We start from the raw sequence: 15,780 nt of genomic DNA, 5'->3' as shown, positions 1-15,780 counted from the left end.
CATAATTTTAGCCGACATTGAAATACTTATAAAATTCCAGAACATTATTGATAGTCTTAGATTTTTTAATTTTATAATAATAAATGTAACTTATGTACCTACTTACTATAAAGGAATGATTATCAGATCTCTTGTTTACAGTATTTAAATTACATGTCATTTACATACAAGATTTGTGCTGTTTTATTATAGAATCCTGGTCTAGATGGCAGAGTTTATTGTGATATTTGGATGACCCAACATGAATAAATTACTTGTCATAGTGGTAGAATACCGACGGATCTTTATATATAATATGTATCAGATCCGTCAGTATTCTACGACTATGACGAACTGTCTGATGACGAAAACTCAAGGAATAACAATTACATGTGCCAGTAACACAAATTTTCTTTTATGTACAGAATCAATGTCAACTGATAAAATTAATTCTGAATTAATTGAATGTTATAAATACAGTTTAGAATATCGTGAACATTTAACATATGTAAATTTTGTTTATGAACACTGCAGTATAATACTGTTTTTTAGAGAAAACAGTACCCTCTATAGATTAAGGGTAGTACATTCGGTTCTAAACCGTCCTAAAGAGACCGTAAGACAGAATACACAGGATCTGTGTCCATTGTTGAAATGGCATTAAGCTACGACTATTATTACTACTAGTATGTGAATGATTCAAGCCGCCTGACCATTTACAAATTATTTGCAGAATCGCTAACTCTACGAACGAAAAATTATAAAAGGTGTATAGGTCCTTTATAGGGGAATAGGGATTCTTAATATTAGAGTTTGTGTCGCAATACTAATAGCGCAAGCGGTATTATTTAAATATTATTTCAATTTACGATTTTCATCCATAAGAAAATCTTTTTTTTTTTCGTCAGTTTTAGCTGTATAGGATTTGTTCCTTTTGCCTATCTTTTCACAATAAGGATACATAGGTACTTAGTATATAAATAGGTAAGAAAAAAATTATCTATCTCAAAAATTTCAAAAAATAATCCTTCCTTAATCTATGATTACGAAAGTCCAAATGTCAGTCAGTGTTTGTGATGTCAATGTCAATATCAAACTTGACAAACATCATTCCAGACAAATTATCTTTTTGAAGACTAGGCAGCATGGTCTCCGACCTTAGCCTGTTCCAAACGGAACAAACGTACTAAAAAAAAAAAAAATTGACAAACATCAACATCACAGACCAAAAAAAAAATTAAATTATATTTTCTTTTTTTACTAAGTTTTGTTTGTGTAAATGTGAATTTTCTTTTTATAAAACGTAAATAGATATTGAAGTCAAGAAAAATAAAACACATTTTATAGTAAGTAAATACAAATGTAGTGTTTACTTGTCAATTAGTAAAGAACAGAGAGAACATGTTTTTTTTTTATTATTGTTTTAGGTTATATTAATTTTATTACTTTAGAATGAATAAAGAAAGAGGTTCAAATTGGAACCATAGGAAATGGGATCACAAACGTGGACCACACAGAGGCGGATTCAAGCGTGGCGGCGCCGGGAGGGGACCTGCTAACCAAGGGTTTTATAACTCGCAGCAGTATAATAATTTTGATGGATTTCGTGGCGATAACTCTGCGGTCAATAATTATGGCGCTAGGAATAACTATAATCAACAATGGCAAAATACTCCCGGCAAAAGGTTGACAGAGAAAGATATTGGTGTAACTGAGTATGTTAGCGATCATGAAGGATTTAGTGGAATTATTAAAGCGAGGTAAGTGTGTAGTTTATATTAGTGTATACCTACGTACTTTGGAGTAGAGTAATCAGGAGGGAAAGCAATGGGATTCAATCTGCTCATTACCAGCATCACCTACTATGTCAACCTCCATGTAATGAGGGGAAGAGATTGTTAATAATGGGGAGGTTAGTCCTCATTGCTAGCAATATACCCCACCAGGTTGACCTTCACATGGTTCCCCTTAGAAACCATCGTAGTTAAACTTCTGTTGAATTCTTCATGTTGGACTGACTGTCCTGCCTGCATTCTCATCTTGTCATTGGTGGCCTTCCAGCATATACTTAAAACATAGATGGGGTTACTGTCCCATTTTCACACTAAAAAAACATTAACTTTTAATTTGCATGCCTAAAAATGATATATAATATCATTTGTACATTTTCAACATTTTTTCCCAGCATATGGTGTGTCAAATTTAATTAAATTTAATGCATGCCAGTAGATACTTAGGGCTGTATCTATAAGGCAGTCTAGGGTGGAGACCTATGTTCAGCAGCAGAATTTCTTTCTTTGATTTTAAGCTGTTAAATTTTTTTATTTCTATATTAATAATATTACTCTTGATTTTTCCTTTGGTTTTTTTATTAAACTTAAAAAAAAAGAAAATTATTTTACTGTTTTTACCCTGAACTAGCTAAAAGCTGTCATATATATATATATTTTTACAGGTATTCTGATTTCCAAGTGGCAGAAATAAATGAAAAAGGTGAAATAGCCAAATTGACAGATTTGGAACCGCCAAAACCTCCCACGGACGATACTGTGGATGAGGATGAGGATCTTCTGCTTTCTAAGTATAATGTGGAAATACTTCCAATGGAGACTTGGGATAGAATCAATAAATTAGTTGTAACTGAAGACTCAACAGAAAAAGTTGAAGTAAGTAGGTATGAAAACATAATAAACCTTATGGGTAGTCATAGAAAATCTCATTCATAGATTGTCCTATTGCTTAGCAAAGGTTTCCTTTAGTTGTTCCACTTCTCACCAAATCTCATACCTAAGGATCCCCAATTAATCTTTATTATTTATAATTATACTCAGTTTCTAGAGTCACCAAAGAGGTAAGGAATCCATATGTATAACAAAATGTGTCATGTAATGAATGGATGTATAAATTATTATTACCACGGTTCTTTTCTAATAGTTCCAATATATTTTAATTTGCTAAAGTTTAGTTTTTAGATCAAGTAAGTTCATAAAACATGATTTTCTAATTATATTTACAGTTGACATATGAGATACTTTTTTGATTTCCAGATTGATGTGACTGGAATGACTAAGGAACAAAGAACGAAGATACATGATGCTGCAAAGAAAGCATTTGGTCAAAGTATAGTTGGTAGCACAGTCAGTGTGGATGACAAGAAGTTTGTTCGCTTTGAAAAATACAGAAAAGGAGGTACATACTTATTTATTCATAGGAAAACCAGGGCTACACTACAGCAAATAGATACAGTTTTAGGATAATAAAATAAGCCACTAATAGGTTTTCACAAATAGCAACAATATAGATACAAAGCGCTTTACACAAAGCAATAAAAATAGGAGTTAACAAAAAAAAATTAACAAACAAGAGGAATGAAAACAAAAAAAAAAAAAAAATAATGATAAATAAAATACAAACTAAAGATTAAATGTAAATATTTGACTAAAATATGGCTTTTTTATCCATACAATAGTAATTCAAACTGACTATGAATTAAAAAAATTGCTTACTCAGTTAGTCTCTCACTGATATTATATTTTTTGAAAATAAACCGATATTAAGAGTTCTAGAAAGAGTATTAAAGTTGATATATAGTTGATAAAGTTGTTAAATTATAAAACATTGGTGTGATGTTCCTTAGAAAAGAAAAAAGACAACTTACCCGCAAAGGCATGTATTCATAGATGATACATTTTTCTCAGTGTTCATTTGCATATCAGTCAGTGTGCTGACTTGCAAATAAATGAAAATGTATGACACCAGCCAAGTAACACTAAAAAGTTCATACACAACCTGTATTTTGTATGTGTTTACAGTTTTATGCCATAGATGCTCATCATCATTTGCCCTTATCCTTATTTATTTGGGGTCGGTGTAATATGTTTTTTATCCATATTACAAAATGATTTGGCTTATAGTTTTACGATCGGCCGCCTGCTTGACGTCTACCCTCTTTGGTAATAGACTAAAATGGTCATTACACATAAATACCAATTTTTAAATATTTTTTTTTTCTTATTGCAGTACGTATAGACAACAGAGTAAAGTGGGTGTGGCCTGGAGAGTATGTGTATTTCATAGTGCACAAAGAGAACTGCGATACTATGGATGCAGCCAGGCGGATTGCGGAAAAACTTAGGATCAAGTAAGTATAACAGTATTTTTTAAGATACTTCTAGAAGATTATCAAATCAAGTTCTCAATTTGTTTGAATTTTCTTGCAGCTGTTTTATGTTACGTGATTTTTTTTTTAATGGGTGATAATGAAATGGTAATCCCGCCTGCGCTATCAGTATACGCTGAAGGGGCACCAGTGAGGGATGATAGGTGAGGATGAAATCAGGTCAGTTAGCCCATCGTGATAAATTCCACTAGAATTAACGAAGATGGTTTCCAGGGGGAACAGCGTGGAGGTCGACCTGATAGGGTGTATTGCCAGCGTTACTAACAATTCCTTTCCCCATTATGTTACTTGATTACAGTGTTTATTTTAAATGATTATTACAATTTTGGAAATGATATGGTTTGTTCTTGTTTTGATTGGTACCCTTTGGTAAGTTTTGATTTTTTTTAATGGAATGACGTGGTATCAGTGAAGGATGATGAGTGAGGATGAAGTTAGATTAAGCCCATTATGACGAATTCATCAGGTGTTAACTATGATGTTTTCCAGGAGGTCTATACATTAGGTTGATCTATGGCTCCTTTCTGTTACTAATTCTCCGTCCAGGGCCGCATCCAATAATTCATTTCTCTACTGGTTGGCTTTGGTTTGAACACTGACAAAAGGGAGAGAGGTATCGAATAGGGAGGGTGTTTATCCACCCTAACTGACCTTGTTTCATCCTCATCTGGCTTTTTTTGACTCATTAATGCCTCGCCAGCGTTTATTGATAAGGTGGTTTAGTAAAAAAATCAGTGTTGAACGCGAAAGTTTAAAAATGGCATGAGTGTATCGTGTGTGTGTGTGTGCGCGTGCGCGTGGCAGCATGTCGCCGGCGATGCTGGGCTACGCGGGCACGAAGGACCGGCGCGCCAAGACGTCGCAGTGGTTCAGCGCGCGCAAGGTGGACCCGCGCCGCCTGGCCGCCGCCGCGCGCGCGCTGCCCGGCCTGCTGCTCGGCAACTACAGCTTCGCGCGCGCGCCGCTCAAGCTGGGCATGCTGCGCGGCAACAGGTGCGCCCTGCCTCACACTCTTTACAAACAACTTCCAGCAACTGTTTCCGAACTGATACAATATGGTTACCTTCAACGTGGTAACCCTCGCGCCACTCGAGCTCGGCATGCTGCGCAGCAACAGGTGCTCTCTTTATCACACTTTCTTCCACAACAACTTTTGAACTACCTTCCAGCAGCAGTGTTTCCGGACCAATACAACATGGTAACCTTCAAGAAAAGAGCACGTTCCTTTTTTAAAGGCCGACCGTACACTTGCGATGCCTCTGGTATTCTGGGTGATCATAGGTGGCGGTGGTCACTTACCATTAGATGAGCCACATGCTCTGTGTTATAAAAAAAAAACTTCCAAAGGCAAGTCAGTAGTCAGTATAGATGGATGGTGGTAGCTGTCGCCCATAGAAATGGACAGTACCATGGATATACAGAATACACTGTGATGTATGCGAGATTTCAACACGCGTTATCATTCCTTTATATTGTTAAGGCAGTATCTGTCTGTCCGTCAGTAGTAAATCTTTGCTGTAACATAAAAATAAAATAATAAAATTGTCTTGTCAAATATAGTGTAAAAAATATACGGAAAATTTTATTGGAAAATCGGCATTTTTAATTTTATTTCAACCTTGGATTATACATTGGTCCTTCGAGCCGGAGGAGTAGAGTTTATATTTTTGTGTTATAACAAAGATATACTACTGACAGACAGACAGATATTGCCTTAATAAATGTTATAGCTTTGTCTCTATATTTTGAAATTTTACTGTTGTATCTTGTAATTGAAAACCACTTTCTTTATTTTGTACTCGTACTTAAATATATTGTGCAATATAATACAATCGTGTATATTTTATAATATTCCTTCATATCTAAAGATAATTTGTCTGTAGGAAAACCTGGTAACAAATATCAGAAAGTACTGTAAATACATAGACATAAGTTCATTTGAAAAAAAAAAAATCGTTTACTAAATTGATATAACTGAAAATTGGACCTAATATTAAATGAGGTATAAAAAAGCAATATATTGCTTTATTATTGTTTTAGTGATGTAGAGGTATAACATATCTGCATATTATTCAATGACAAGTGTATTTGTTTATATTTTTAATTTCAATTTACATTTAAAGAGATGTAGCAAAGTAATCAAAAGAAGTATTATTTGCCAACAATATTTTGCTATATCTGTCTTGCATGACAAAAGCGAGATCAATATGTAAACTAAAAACGGGAATGTTCCCAGAATAAATCCTTGAGGTACACCTATTTGTATAAGTGAGCCGTTAGATACAACGTTATTTACTTCTACTTTTTGTATCCTGTTTGATAAATATGATTTAATTAAATATTTGGGATAAATCAAAACGATAGATACGGCTATATCAGGTTTCGCATCGAGCCCTCGAATGAGAGTTGAATACGAAAGCGTTCGACGTGGACAGGTTCCGCATAGCGCTGCGCGATGTGCGCGCGGACGACGAGCACGTGCAGCGCTGCGTGCAGCTGTTGCGCGAGCGCGGCTTCGTCAACTACTACGGGCTGCAGCGCTTCGGCGCGCACGCAGCCGCGCCCACGCACGCCATCGGGCTGTGCCTCGCGCGCGGCGAGCTGCGTGCCGCGCTCGACTGCGTACTGCGCGCGCCCTCCGCGCATGCGCACCGCGGCCTGCGCCGCGCGCTCGCCGCCAACCCGCGCGACCTGCTCGGCGCGCTGCACGCGGTACGTACACAGCTGCGCGCCGCGCTCCACTGCGCCGCGCGACCTGCTCGGCGCGCTGCACGCGGTACGTACACAGCTGCGCGCCGCGCTCCACTGCGCCGCGCGACCTGCTCGGCGCGCTGCACGCGGTACGTACACAGCTGCGCGCCGCGCTCCACTGCGCCGCGCGACCTGCTCGGCGCGCTGCACGCGGTACGTACACAGCTGCGCGCCGCGCTCCACTGCGCCGCGCGACCTGCTCGGCGCGCTGCACGCGGTACGTACACAGCTGCGCGCCGCGCGCCGCGCGGCGCGCTGCACGCGGTACGTGCTGCGCGCCGCGCGCGCCGCGCGACCTGCTCGGCGCGCTGCACGCGGTACGTACACAGCTGCGCGCCGCGCTCCACTGCGCCGCGCGACCTGCTCGGCGCGCGCACGCGACACAGCTGCGCGCCGCGCTCCACTGCGCCGCGCGACCTGGTAGGCGCGCTGCACGCGGTACGTACACAGCTGCGCGCCGCGCTCCACTGCGCCGCGCGACCTGCTCGGCGCGCTGCACGCGGTACGTACACAGCTGCGCGCCGCGCTCCACTGCGCCGCGCGACCTGCTCGGCGCGCTGCACGCGGTACGTACACAGCTGCGCGCCGCGCTCCACTGCGCCGCGCGACCTGCTCGGCGCGCTGCACGCGGTACGTACACAGCTGCGCGCCGCGCTCCACTGCGCCGCGCGACCTGCTCGGCGCGCTGCACGCGGTACGTACACAGCTGCGCGCCGCGCTCCACTGCGCCGCGCGACCTGCTCGGCGCGCTGCGCTGCACGCGCCGCGCTCCACGTACCGCGCGACCTGCTCGCGCGCCACGCGCTCACAGCTGCGCGCCGCGACCTGCCGCGCGACCTGCGCGCGCTGCACGCGGTACGTACACAGCTGCGCGCCGCGCGCGCTGCACGCGGTCCACTGCGCGCGCGCGACCTGCTCGGCGCGCTGCACGCGGTACGTACACAGCTGCGCGCCGCGCTCCACTGCGCCGCGCGACCTGCTCGGCGCGCTGCACGCGGTACGTACACAGCTGCGCGCCGCGCTCCACTGCGCCGCGCGACCTGCTCGGCGCGCTGCACGCGGTACGTACACAGCTGCGCGCCGCGCTCCACTGCGCCGCGCGACCTGCTCGGCGCGCTGCACGCGGTACGTACACAGCTGCGCGCCGCGCTCCACTGCGCCGCGCGACCTGCTCGGCGCGCTGTATGCGCGCACAGTGAGAAAACAATGGACAACCTTATTGTTAAAAGCGATGTCTTCCAGGCAACCTTTGGATGTAGAGAAGTAATTACATACAATTTGATCGCAGGCACGTTGAAGATCCTATTATTTCTATAATACTTAATAATTTCTACAATATACCATAATTAGCTACAACACAAGTACTTGACAGTGACAAGAACAATAACTTGACAGTTGTCGCGCAACACGCGGCTGTTGTACCTGCACTCGTACCAGTCGCTGGTGTGGAACCGCGCCGTGTCGGAGCGACTGCGCCGGTTCGGGCTGCGACCCGCCGTCGGCGACCTCGTGCCTCCTGCACGGCCGCGAGGGCGATCATCTACTCGGTACGGATTATATTCTTCAACTACCTATTTCTGTTTTAAATACGAGTCGATCAGAGGTGCTGAAACAGACTTAAATTTTAAATACACTATCGAGACTTAATGGGACTTGTCATAGTTTGATTAGAATTTCAAACAGTATTCTGTATGCATTTTGTTACATAATTTACAGATGATCTCGGTGAGGAATTAGATGCTGGAGAGGATGCCGGAGAGGATCTTAGTGATTCAGAGACACATTTGGAAGATATTCAAGAAGAAACTATGGAACCTATGGATCCTATGGAAAGCACGTCAGATAGTGCAGAGCAAGACAATAAATCTATAGAAAATAAAGAGGGAACAAAACCTAAAATACCTGTAAAAATTCTTACAGAAGAGGATATAGAAAGTGGAAAGTATACGATTTTCGACATTATTATGCCACTTCCAGGGTATAATATCGAGTATCCGCCGAACATGAAGGACTATTATGTAGAATTGTTGCAGAAGGATGGATTAACTACTGAGTTAAAACAAAAAATCAAGTAAGTTTTTATGTTAGATTTTCTTATGTTTTTTCTTAACTGTAATATGTCTTTGTAAGTGTTCGATTAAAATTGAGTATCTCATTATTAGCAGATTTTGGTTTTTGATATATAAACAGGTAGTTAAAAATTATAGTAGGTTTTTTTATATAACTGTGGTGGCAGACAAGTATACAGCTCGTGTGATGGTCAACGGGGTTACCATACCCTATGAATGCCTATAACTCAAAGGATGATGTGACATTAAGAACGCGCGCGTGTCCGACCCTGAAGAAACGTTAATACGTCCTTTTTGAAGAACCTCATGCTGTAGTCTCTAGGGAAATAAGTGTGAAGTTTATAGAGTTTTCATCTCATAAGTTAATAGACATAGAGTCATCCATAACGGTGTTACGCCAGAGGCGTGGAACAGAAGTGCGGTAGTCCTGTTCTTCAAGAAAGGTGATAATACCCTACTGAAGAACTATAAACCGATATCCCTTCTAAATCGTGTCTACGTACTGTTTTTGAGAGTCCTGACCAATCGTCTTACGTTCAAACTCGACGACTTCCAGCCACCCAAACAAGATGGCTTCCGAAAAGGCTATAGCACCACACATACATACACTACGGCAGATTATACAGAAGACCGAAAAGTATAATCTGCCACTATGTATGGCATTTGTGGACTATGAGAAAGCCTTTGATTTGGTCGCGATATGGGCGGTACTACGGTCCCTCCAGCGGTGCCAGATTGACTATAGGTATATCGAAGTAATGAAGTGTGTATTGTAATGTTACGATGTCTATTCGAGTACAGAACCAGAGTATGAAACCCATACCAGTGCAGAAAGGTGTAAAACATGGTGACGTCATATCCCCGAAACTTCACAGCTTCAATGGAAGATGTTTTCAAACTGTTAAACTGAAAATGATATGAACATCACTGGCGAATACATCACGTACCTTCGATTTGCCGATGACATAGTAATTATGGCGGAATCCCTGGAGAATCTGAATACTATGCTCAATGACCTTGAATGGTGTTTCTCAACAGGTAGGTCTTAAAATAAACAAGGAGAAGATTACGATCATGTCTAACGTCCATATCACACCTATACCGATTACGATTGACAACACTACGCTCGAAGTTGTCGTTGAGTATGTATACTTGGGACAAATTGTCCGAATGGGTAAGTCCAACTTCGATTGAGAAGTCAACCGACAATTCTAACTCGGCTTGGCAGCGTTCGGGAACCTACGTAAATCTTTTCTTCCAAAATACCTCAGAATTTGAAAACGAAGGTCATTAACCAGTGCGCGTTGCCAGTGATGACTTACGGAACCGAAACGTGGTCCTACACGATTGCCCGTATGGAAAAGCTACAAGTTACTCGGCGAGCTATGGAGAGGGATATGCTCGGTGTTTCTTTGTGTGATAGAATCCGAAATGAGGATATCCGCAAAAGAACCAAAATAACCGACATAGCCCGAAGGATAAACATGCTGAAATGGCAATGGGCTAGTCACATAGCTCGAAGAACCGACATCCGATGGGGAAGGAGGGTTCTTGAGTGGAGACCGCGTACGAGTAAACGCAGTGTAGGACGATCCCCAATTAGATGGAGTGAAGATCTGAAGTGTAATGCAGGGAGTTAGTGGATGGACTTAGGACGGTTCTTTATGACAGTCTTTGAGGGAAGCTTATGTCCAGTAGTGGACGGATTATGGCTGAAATGATGATACGGGTAGGTTGCATTTTAACACAAGATACTCTATATGCTGATTGAGTGGTATAGCGAGAAATGGGTAGTAATGGATGGTTGTCAATGTGTGCAGGGAGTTGAGCCTGTCTGGTGCGTACCGACGCGTGGTGGTGCGGCCGGGCGCGCTGTCGCACCGCGCCGTGCGCTACAGCGACCCGCGCGCCGACCTGCTGCTCTCCGACCGCGACCGCCTCGCGCGCCGCACGCGCACCGCCGCCGCGCCCGGTGAGTACGCACCACACCGCGCCGCGCCGCACGCCGCACGCCGCACGCCGCCGTGCTGCGCGCCGTGCGCTACAGCGACCCGCGCGCCGACCTGCTGCTCTCCGACCGCGACCGCCTCGCGCGCCGCACGCCGCACCGCCGCCGCGCCCGCCTCCGCACCACACCTGCTGCTCTCCGACCGCGACCGCCTCGCGCGCCGCACGCGCACCGCCGCCGCGCCCGGTGAGTACGCACCACACCGCACGCCGCACGCCGCACGCCGCACTACACACTACGTGCTGCACGCACCGCGCCGTGCGCTACAGCGACCCGCGCGCCGACCTGCTGCTCTCCGACCGCGACCGCCTCGCGCGCCGCACGCGCACCGCCGCCGCGCCCGGTGAGTACGCACCACACCGCACGCCGCACGCCGCACGCCGCACTACACACTACGTGCTGCACGCACCGCGCCGTGCGCGCCGCACGCGCACCGCCGCCGCGCCCGGTACAGCGACCCGCGCGCCGACCTGCTGCTGCGCTCCGACCGCGCGCCGACCTGCTGCTCGACGCGCCGCCTCGCGCGCCGCACGCGCGCCGCCGCGCCCGGTGAGTACCTGCACGCACCGCGCCGTGCGCTACAGCGCGCGCCGACCTGCTGCTCTCCGACCGCGACCGCCTCGCGCGCCCCACGCGCACCGCCGCCGGGCGCGGTGAGTTCGCACGCCGCACGCCGCACGCCGCACGCCGCACGCCGCACGCCGCACTACACACTACGTGCTGCACGCACCGCGCCGTGCGCTACAGCGACCCGCGCGCCGACCTGCTGCTCTCCGACCGCGACCGCCTCGCGCGCCGCACGAGCACCGCCGCCGCGCCCGGTGGGGACGCCACACGCCGCACGCCGCACGCCGCACGCCGCACTACACACTACGTGCTGCACGCACCGCGCCGTGCGCTACAGCGACCCGCGCGCCGACCTGCTGCTCTCCGACCGCGACCGCCTCGCGCGCCGCACGCGCACCGCCGCCGCGCCCGGTGAGTACGCACCACACCGCACGCCGCACGCCGCACGCCGCACGCCGCACGCCGCACTACACACTACGTGCTGCACGCACCGCGCCGTGCGCTACAGCGACCCGCGCGCCGACCTGCTGCTCTCCGACCGCGACCGCGCGCCGCACGCGCACCGCCGCCGCGCCCGGTGAGTACGCGCGCCGCACGCGCCGTGCGCTACAGCGACCCGCGCGCCGACCTGCTCTCCGCCGCCGCGCCCGGTGAGTACGCTCTCCGACCGCGACCACACCGCACGCCGCACGCCGCACGCCGCACGCCGCACGCCGCACTACACACTACGTGCTGCACGCACCGCGCCGTGCGCTACAGCGACCCGCGCGCCGACCTGCTGCTCTCCGACCGCGACCGCCTCGCGCGCCGCACGCGCACCGCCGCCGCGCCCGGTGAGTACGCACCACACCGCACGCCGCACGCCGCACTACGTGCTGCAGCAACCCGCGCGCCGACTTTAATACATAATAAGTGTGTTAGTGGCAAATACTTTTTGCCACTCAAATTATTATTTTCAATGATAACCGTCTTATATTAGGATTCTCTTTAATTTTCAGACGGTGAATATAAGGCGTTGCTTCTCACAATGTCGCTACCGTCAAGCTGCTACGCGACCATGGCGCTCCGAGAACTACTCAGGGTAGATACGTCCTCCGATACTCAAGCTTCAAAGAACGATTATTACATAAAGAAAGAAAGCATTACAGAGAGTGTGACAAAAGATGTGAAGCTTGATCCTGTGGAGACAGACACAGAAGCTACATTAAAAGCAGTGTCTGTAAGTGAGAGTGGGGAAAAAAGAAAGCTAGAGAGTGAAAGTGAAGGTGAGATTAAGAAGAGTAAGAAAGAAGATCCGAGTGATAATATGAAGTGCGATGGTGATGTTAAGGAAGGAGAAAAGATTGATAAAGACGAATAAATAGTAATTTATTATTTGTTTTATTTTGTACTATTTGTATTTCCCATCTGCGGTTATATTTGTATGAATGAATATTTTTCAGCCGTTAACTGTCCACTGCTGGACATAAGCCTTCCCCATAAAGGGAGTTTTGCCAATAGTTGCCACGCTTTGGCAGGCGGTTTGGCAACCGCTGTTTAGCTTTTAGAGATGTTTTAAGAGGGACGGTGCTGCCCATGCTTCGTCCTTCCTTACTCGCTCCTTACGACACCCACGGGAACGGTATTGGCGGCCCATTCTATGCCGGGGCACTCACGGCGAATGCATGAATATGGTCATGACTGTAATTCCTAATGGGGTAGTAATAGATAAATGAAATAATTTTTTTATGAATCTATCGCCCAGTTCAAAATGCAATTTCAGCTGAGAACGGGCAAGAAATAGCTGTTGCTTTTTTCAAATATAAGTTGGGTTTACAAAAACAACAAAAAAAATAGATGGATAAATGGTTATCAAAAACTTTACATCGATAAAAACATAGAAGATAAAAAGCTGCAAAGCTACAATCAATCACAATATTCTTAAACAGATCAGTCTTGGTTACAATATTAAATGGCCCAATAATAAATATGATAAAAGCCTGTTATCCAAAAACTAATATTGGATAACAGACTTAACATGGGGGAAAGGGATTGTTAGCAATGGAGTTTGACAGCCCCATTGCTAGCAATATGCCTTATTAGGTCGACCTCCACGTGGTTTCCCCTGGAAACCATCGTGAACAGTTCTTGTTGAATTCGTCACGATGGGCTAACTGATCTACTTCATCCTCATCTATCATTCTTCACTGGTGCCCCGCCGGTGTATACCGATAGCGCGGGTGGGGTTACAATTCCTTATCATCCATTAAAAAAAAAAAACAGAACATATACAAAAATAAATATCCGACCGATATGGGCGATGACCTTTCCGCCATCAATGGCCAGAAGATCCCAATATATTAGTATAGTTATTATCTGTGCAATTATAGATATCGGATTGGTATCCACGTTACTCATGTCTACCAAAGTAGTTATTTTAGGTATAATGTATATATTTTATCCGTTCCAATTTTGAGCAAAATGTACGCACATAAAACTATATTGAGACTATAATTTCTCTAGCTTTATATATATTTTTTTATGCAACTTAGCATGCCAAACAAGCTGACGGCCCACCTGATGAAAAGTGGTAACCGTCGCATATAGACATGAGCAATACTGTGGACATAACAGAGTATACTGTTTCGCTCGTGATACCCCCCATGCGTTGCCATTCCTGAGGACTCAGGTGTTATTCCTCTGTACCCTGTAAATTCAAATTAATATCCCACCCATTAAATCGAAACACGGCCATGCAAACACAACTGCTTCACGGTAGAAAGGCGTATAAGGCAGAGGTACCCAAGCAAACGATTCGTACAGTCTCTCTCTGGTTTGAAAAAATTAAATAAATGTAGGTAAGTACCTCGTTATAATTATTGGCTTCTGCTTGTGAGATGTTAGAGTGATTTTTTTTGATGGGTGAAAATGGTATGGTAACCCCGCCTGCGCTAACGGGATACGCTGGCGGAGCACCAGTGAAGGGTGATAGATGAGAATGAAAACAGGCCAGATAGCCCATCATGATGAATTCATCAGGAATTAACCATGACAGTTTCCAGGGAGAACCGCGAGGAGGTCGACCTGGTTGGGTATATTGCTAGCAATGGGATTCTCAGTCTCCATTACTAACAGTCCCTTTTCCTCCATGTTAGAGTGATTGTGTAGAGAATGTGAGAAATTATTTTTTTGTGAGGGTTTAGTCAAGAATTTGATTCAATTTATTTGGTATTGATTTATTTACAATTATATTTATCTATCAATACGTGCTATTTTACACAAATTCAAATGGACTTGACTAGAATAGGTTAATCAGCTTCACTGCGCCATTGTGTTTCTTCTCAGTTTCTTGAGCAATAGTAGAATTATCAGACCTGTTAAGTACGAAATACATTAATATAATTAAAAGATGACTTTGGTCATCAGCCTATGCTGGCGGTGTACCAGTGAGGACCCTTGTTTGTTAATATCCAATAATATATACAAATAAAAAATCTGTTTATTCATTGGGCCAGGTCTACTTGTCCTGGCCAATTTTCCTTCTTGTGAGATAAAAGTGGATTTTTTTCCAGCTGTCCCTATCATTGGCCGACTAGTAGGGATAAGTGGGATAAATATGCCACATTATCCTATTGATATTTTTTTTTGAATGATGGTCAGTGGAAAAGAATTTCCATTCATCTCTACCAGTGGAGGTAGGTGGAATAAAATTCCACCTTTTTTCCCTAGTGGGGTAAATTTGGTACGACCAAGTGGTCACGTTTTCAATAGATTTTATTGAAACATACAGTAAAATAAGATTATATAAAATTTCTTTCATGAAGCAGTTGTGTTTCGGTTTGAAGGGCAATGTAATAACTGGGCACAGAGGCATAATACCATAATCCTCAGGTATGGTAACGCATGCAGGGTATGTCTTTTTTAATGGATGTAAATGGAATGGTAACCCCGCCTGGCGGGGCAACAGTGAGGTACGATAGGTGAGGATGAAAAGGCAGGTCAGATAGCCCATCGTGATGAACACATATCTGGAATTCAGCACGATGGTGTCCAGGGGAAACCACCTAGAGGTCGACCTGACAGGGTATATTGCTAGCAATGGGAATGGGACTGGTAGTCCACATTCCTAACAATCATTTCCAATTTTCATGCAGCATATCATGGGCGACACAGTATACTCTGTAACGCCTATGGTACTGTTCATGTCTATAGGTGACGGTTACCACTTTCCATTAGGTGGGCCGTCA

General features: G+C 45.3%; 1 protein-coding gene across 1 annotated transcript; it reads left to right on the top strand.

The window, feature by feature from the left end:
- Nucleotides 1–1,170: 1,170 nt before the first annotated feature.
- On the top strand, nt 1,171–12,928 carry LOC113517172 (pseudouridylate synthase 7 homolog). Its single transcript, XM_052897413.1, has 13 exons — nt 1,171–1,325; nt 1,407–1,739; nt 2,435–2,645; nt 3,027–3,168; nt 4,000–4,120; nt 4,964–5,152; nt 6,595–6,871; nt 8,306–8,513; nt 8,627–8,981; nt 10,800–11,330; nt 11,442–12,131; nt 12,167–12,387; nt 12,553–12,928. The coding sequence occupies exons 2-13, from the start codon at nt 1,432–1,434 to the stop codon at nt 12,912–12,914; spliced, it is 3,615 nt and encodes a 1,204-aa protein (XP_052753373.1). The 5' UTR covers nt 1,171–1,325; nt 1,407–1,431; the 3' UTR covers nt 12,915–12,928.
- The last annotated feature ends 2,852 nt before the right edge of the window (nt 12,929–15,780 follow it).

The sequence above is a fragment of the Galleria mellonella genome, unplaced genomic scaffold (assembly GCF_026898425.1).
Source record: "Galleria mellonella isolate WM207_F2 unplaced genomic scaffold, CSIRO_AGI_GalMel_v1 utg117, whole genome shotgun sequence".
Taxonomy (NCBI): domain Eukaryota; kingdom Metazoa; phylum Arthropoda; class Insecta; order Lepidoptera; family Pyralidae; genus Galleria; species Galleria mellonella.
This window is presented reverse-complemented; position numbering and strand designations above follow the sequence as displayed.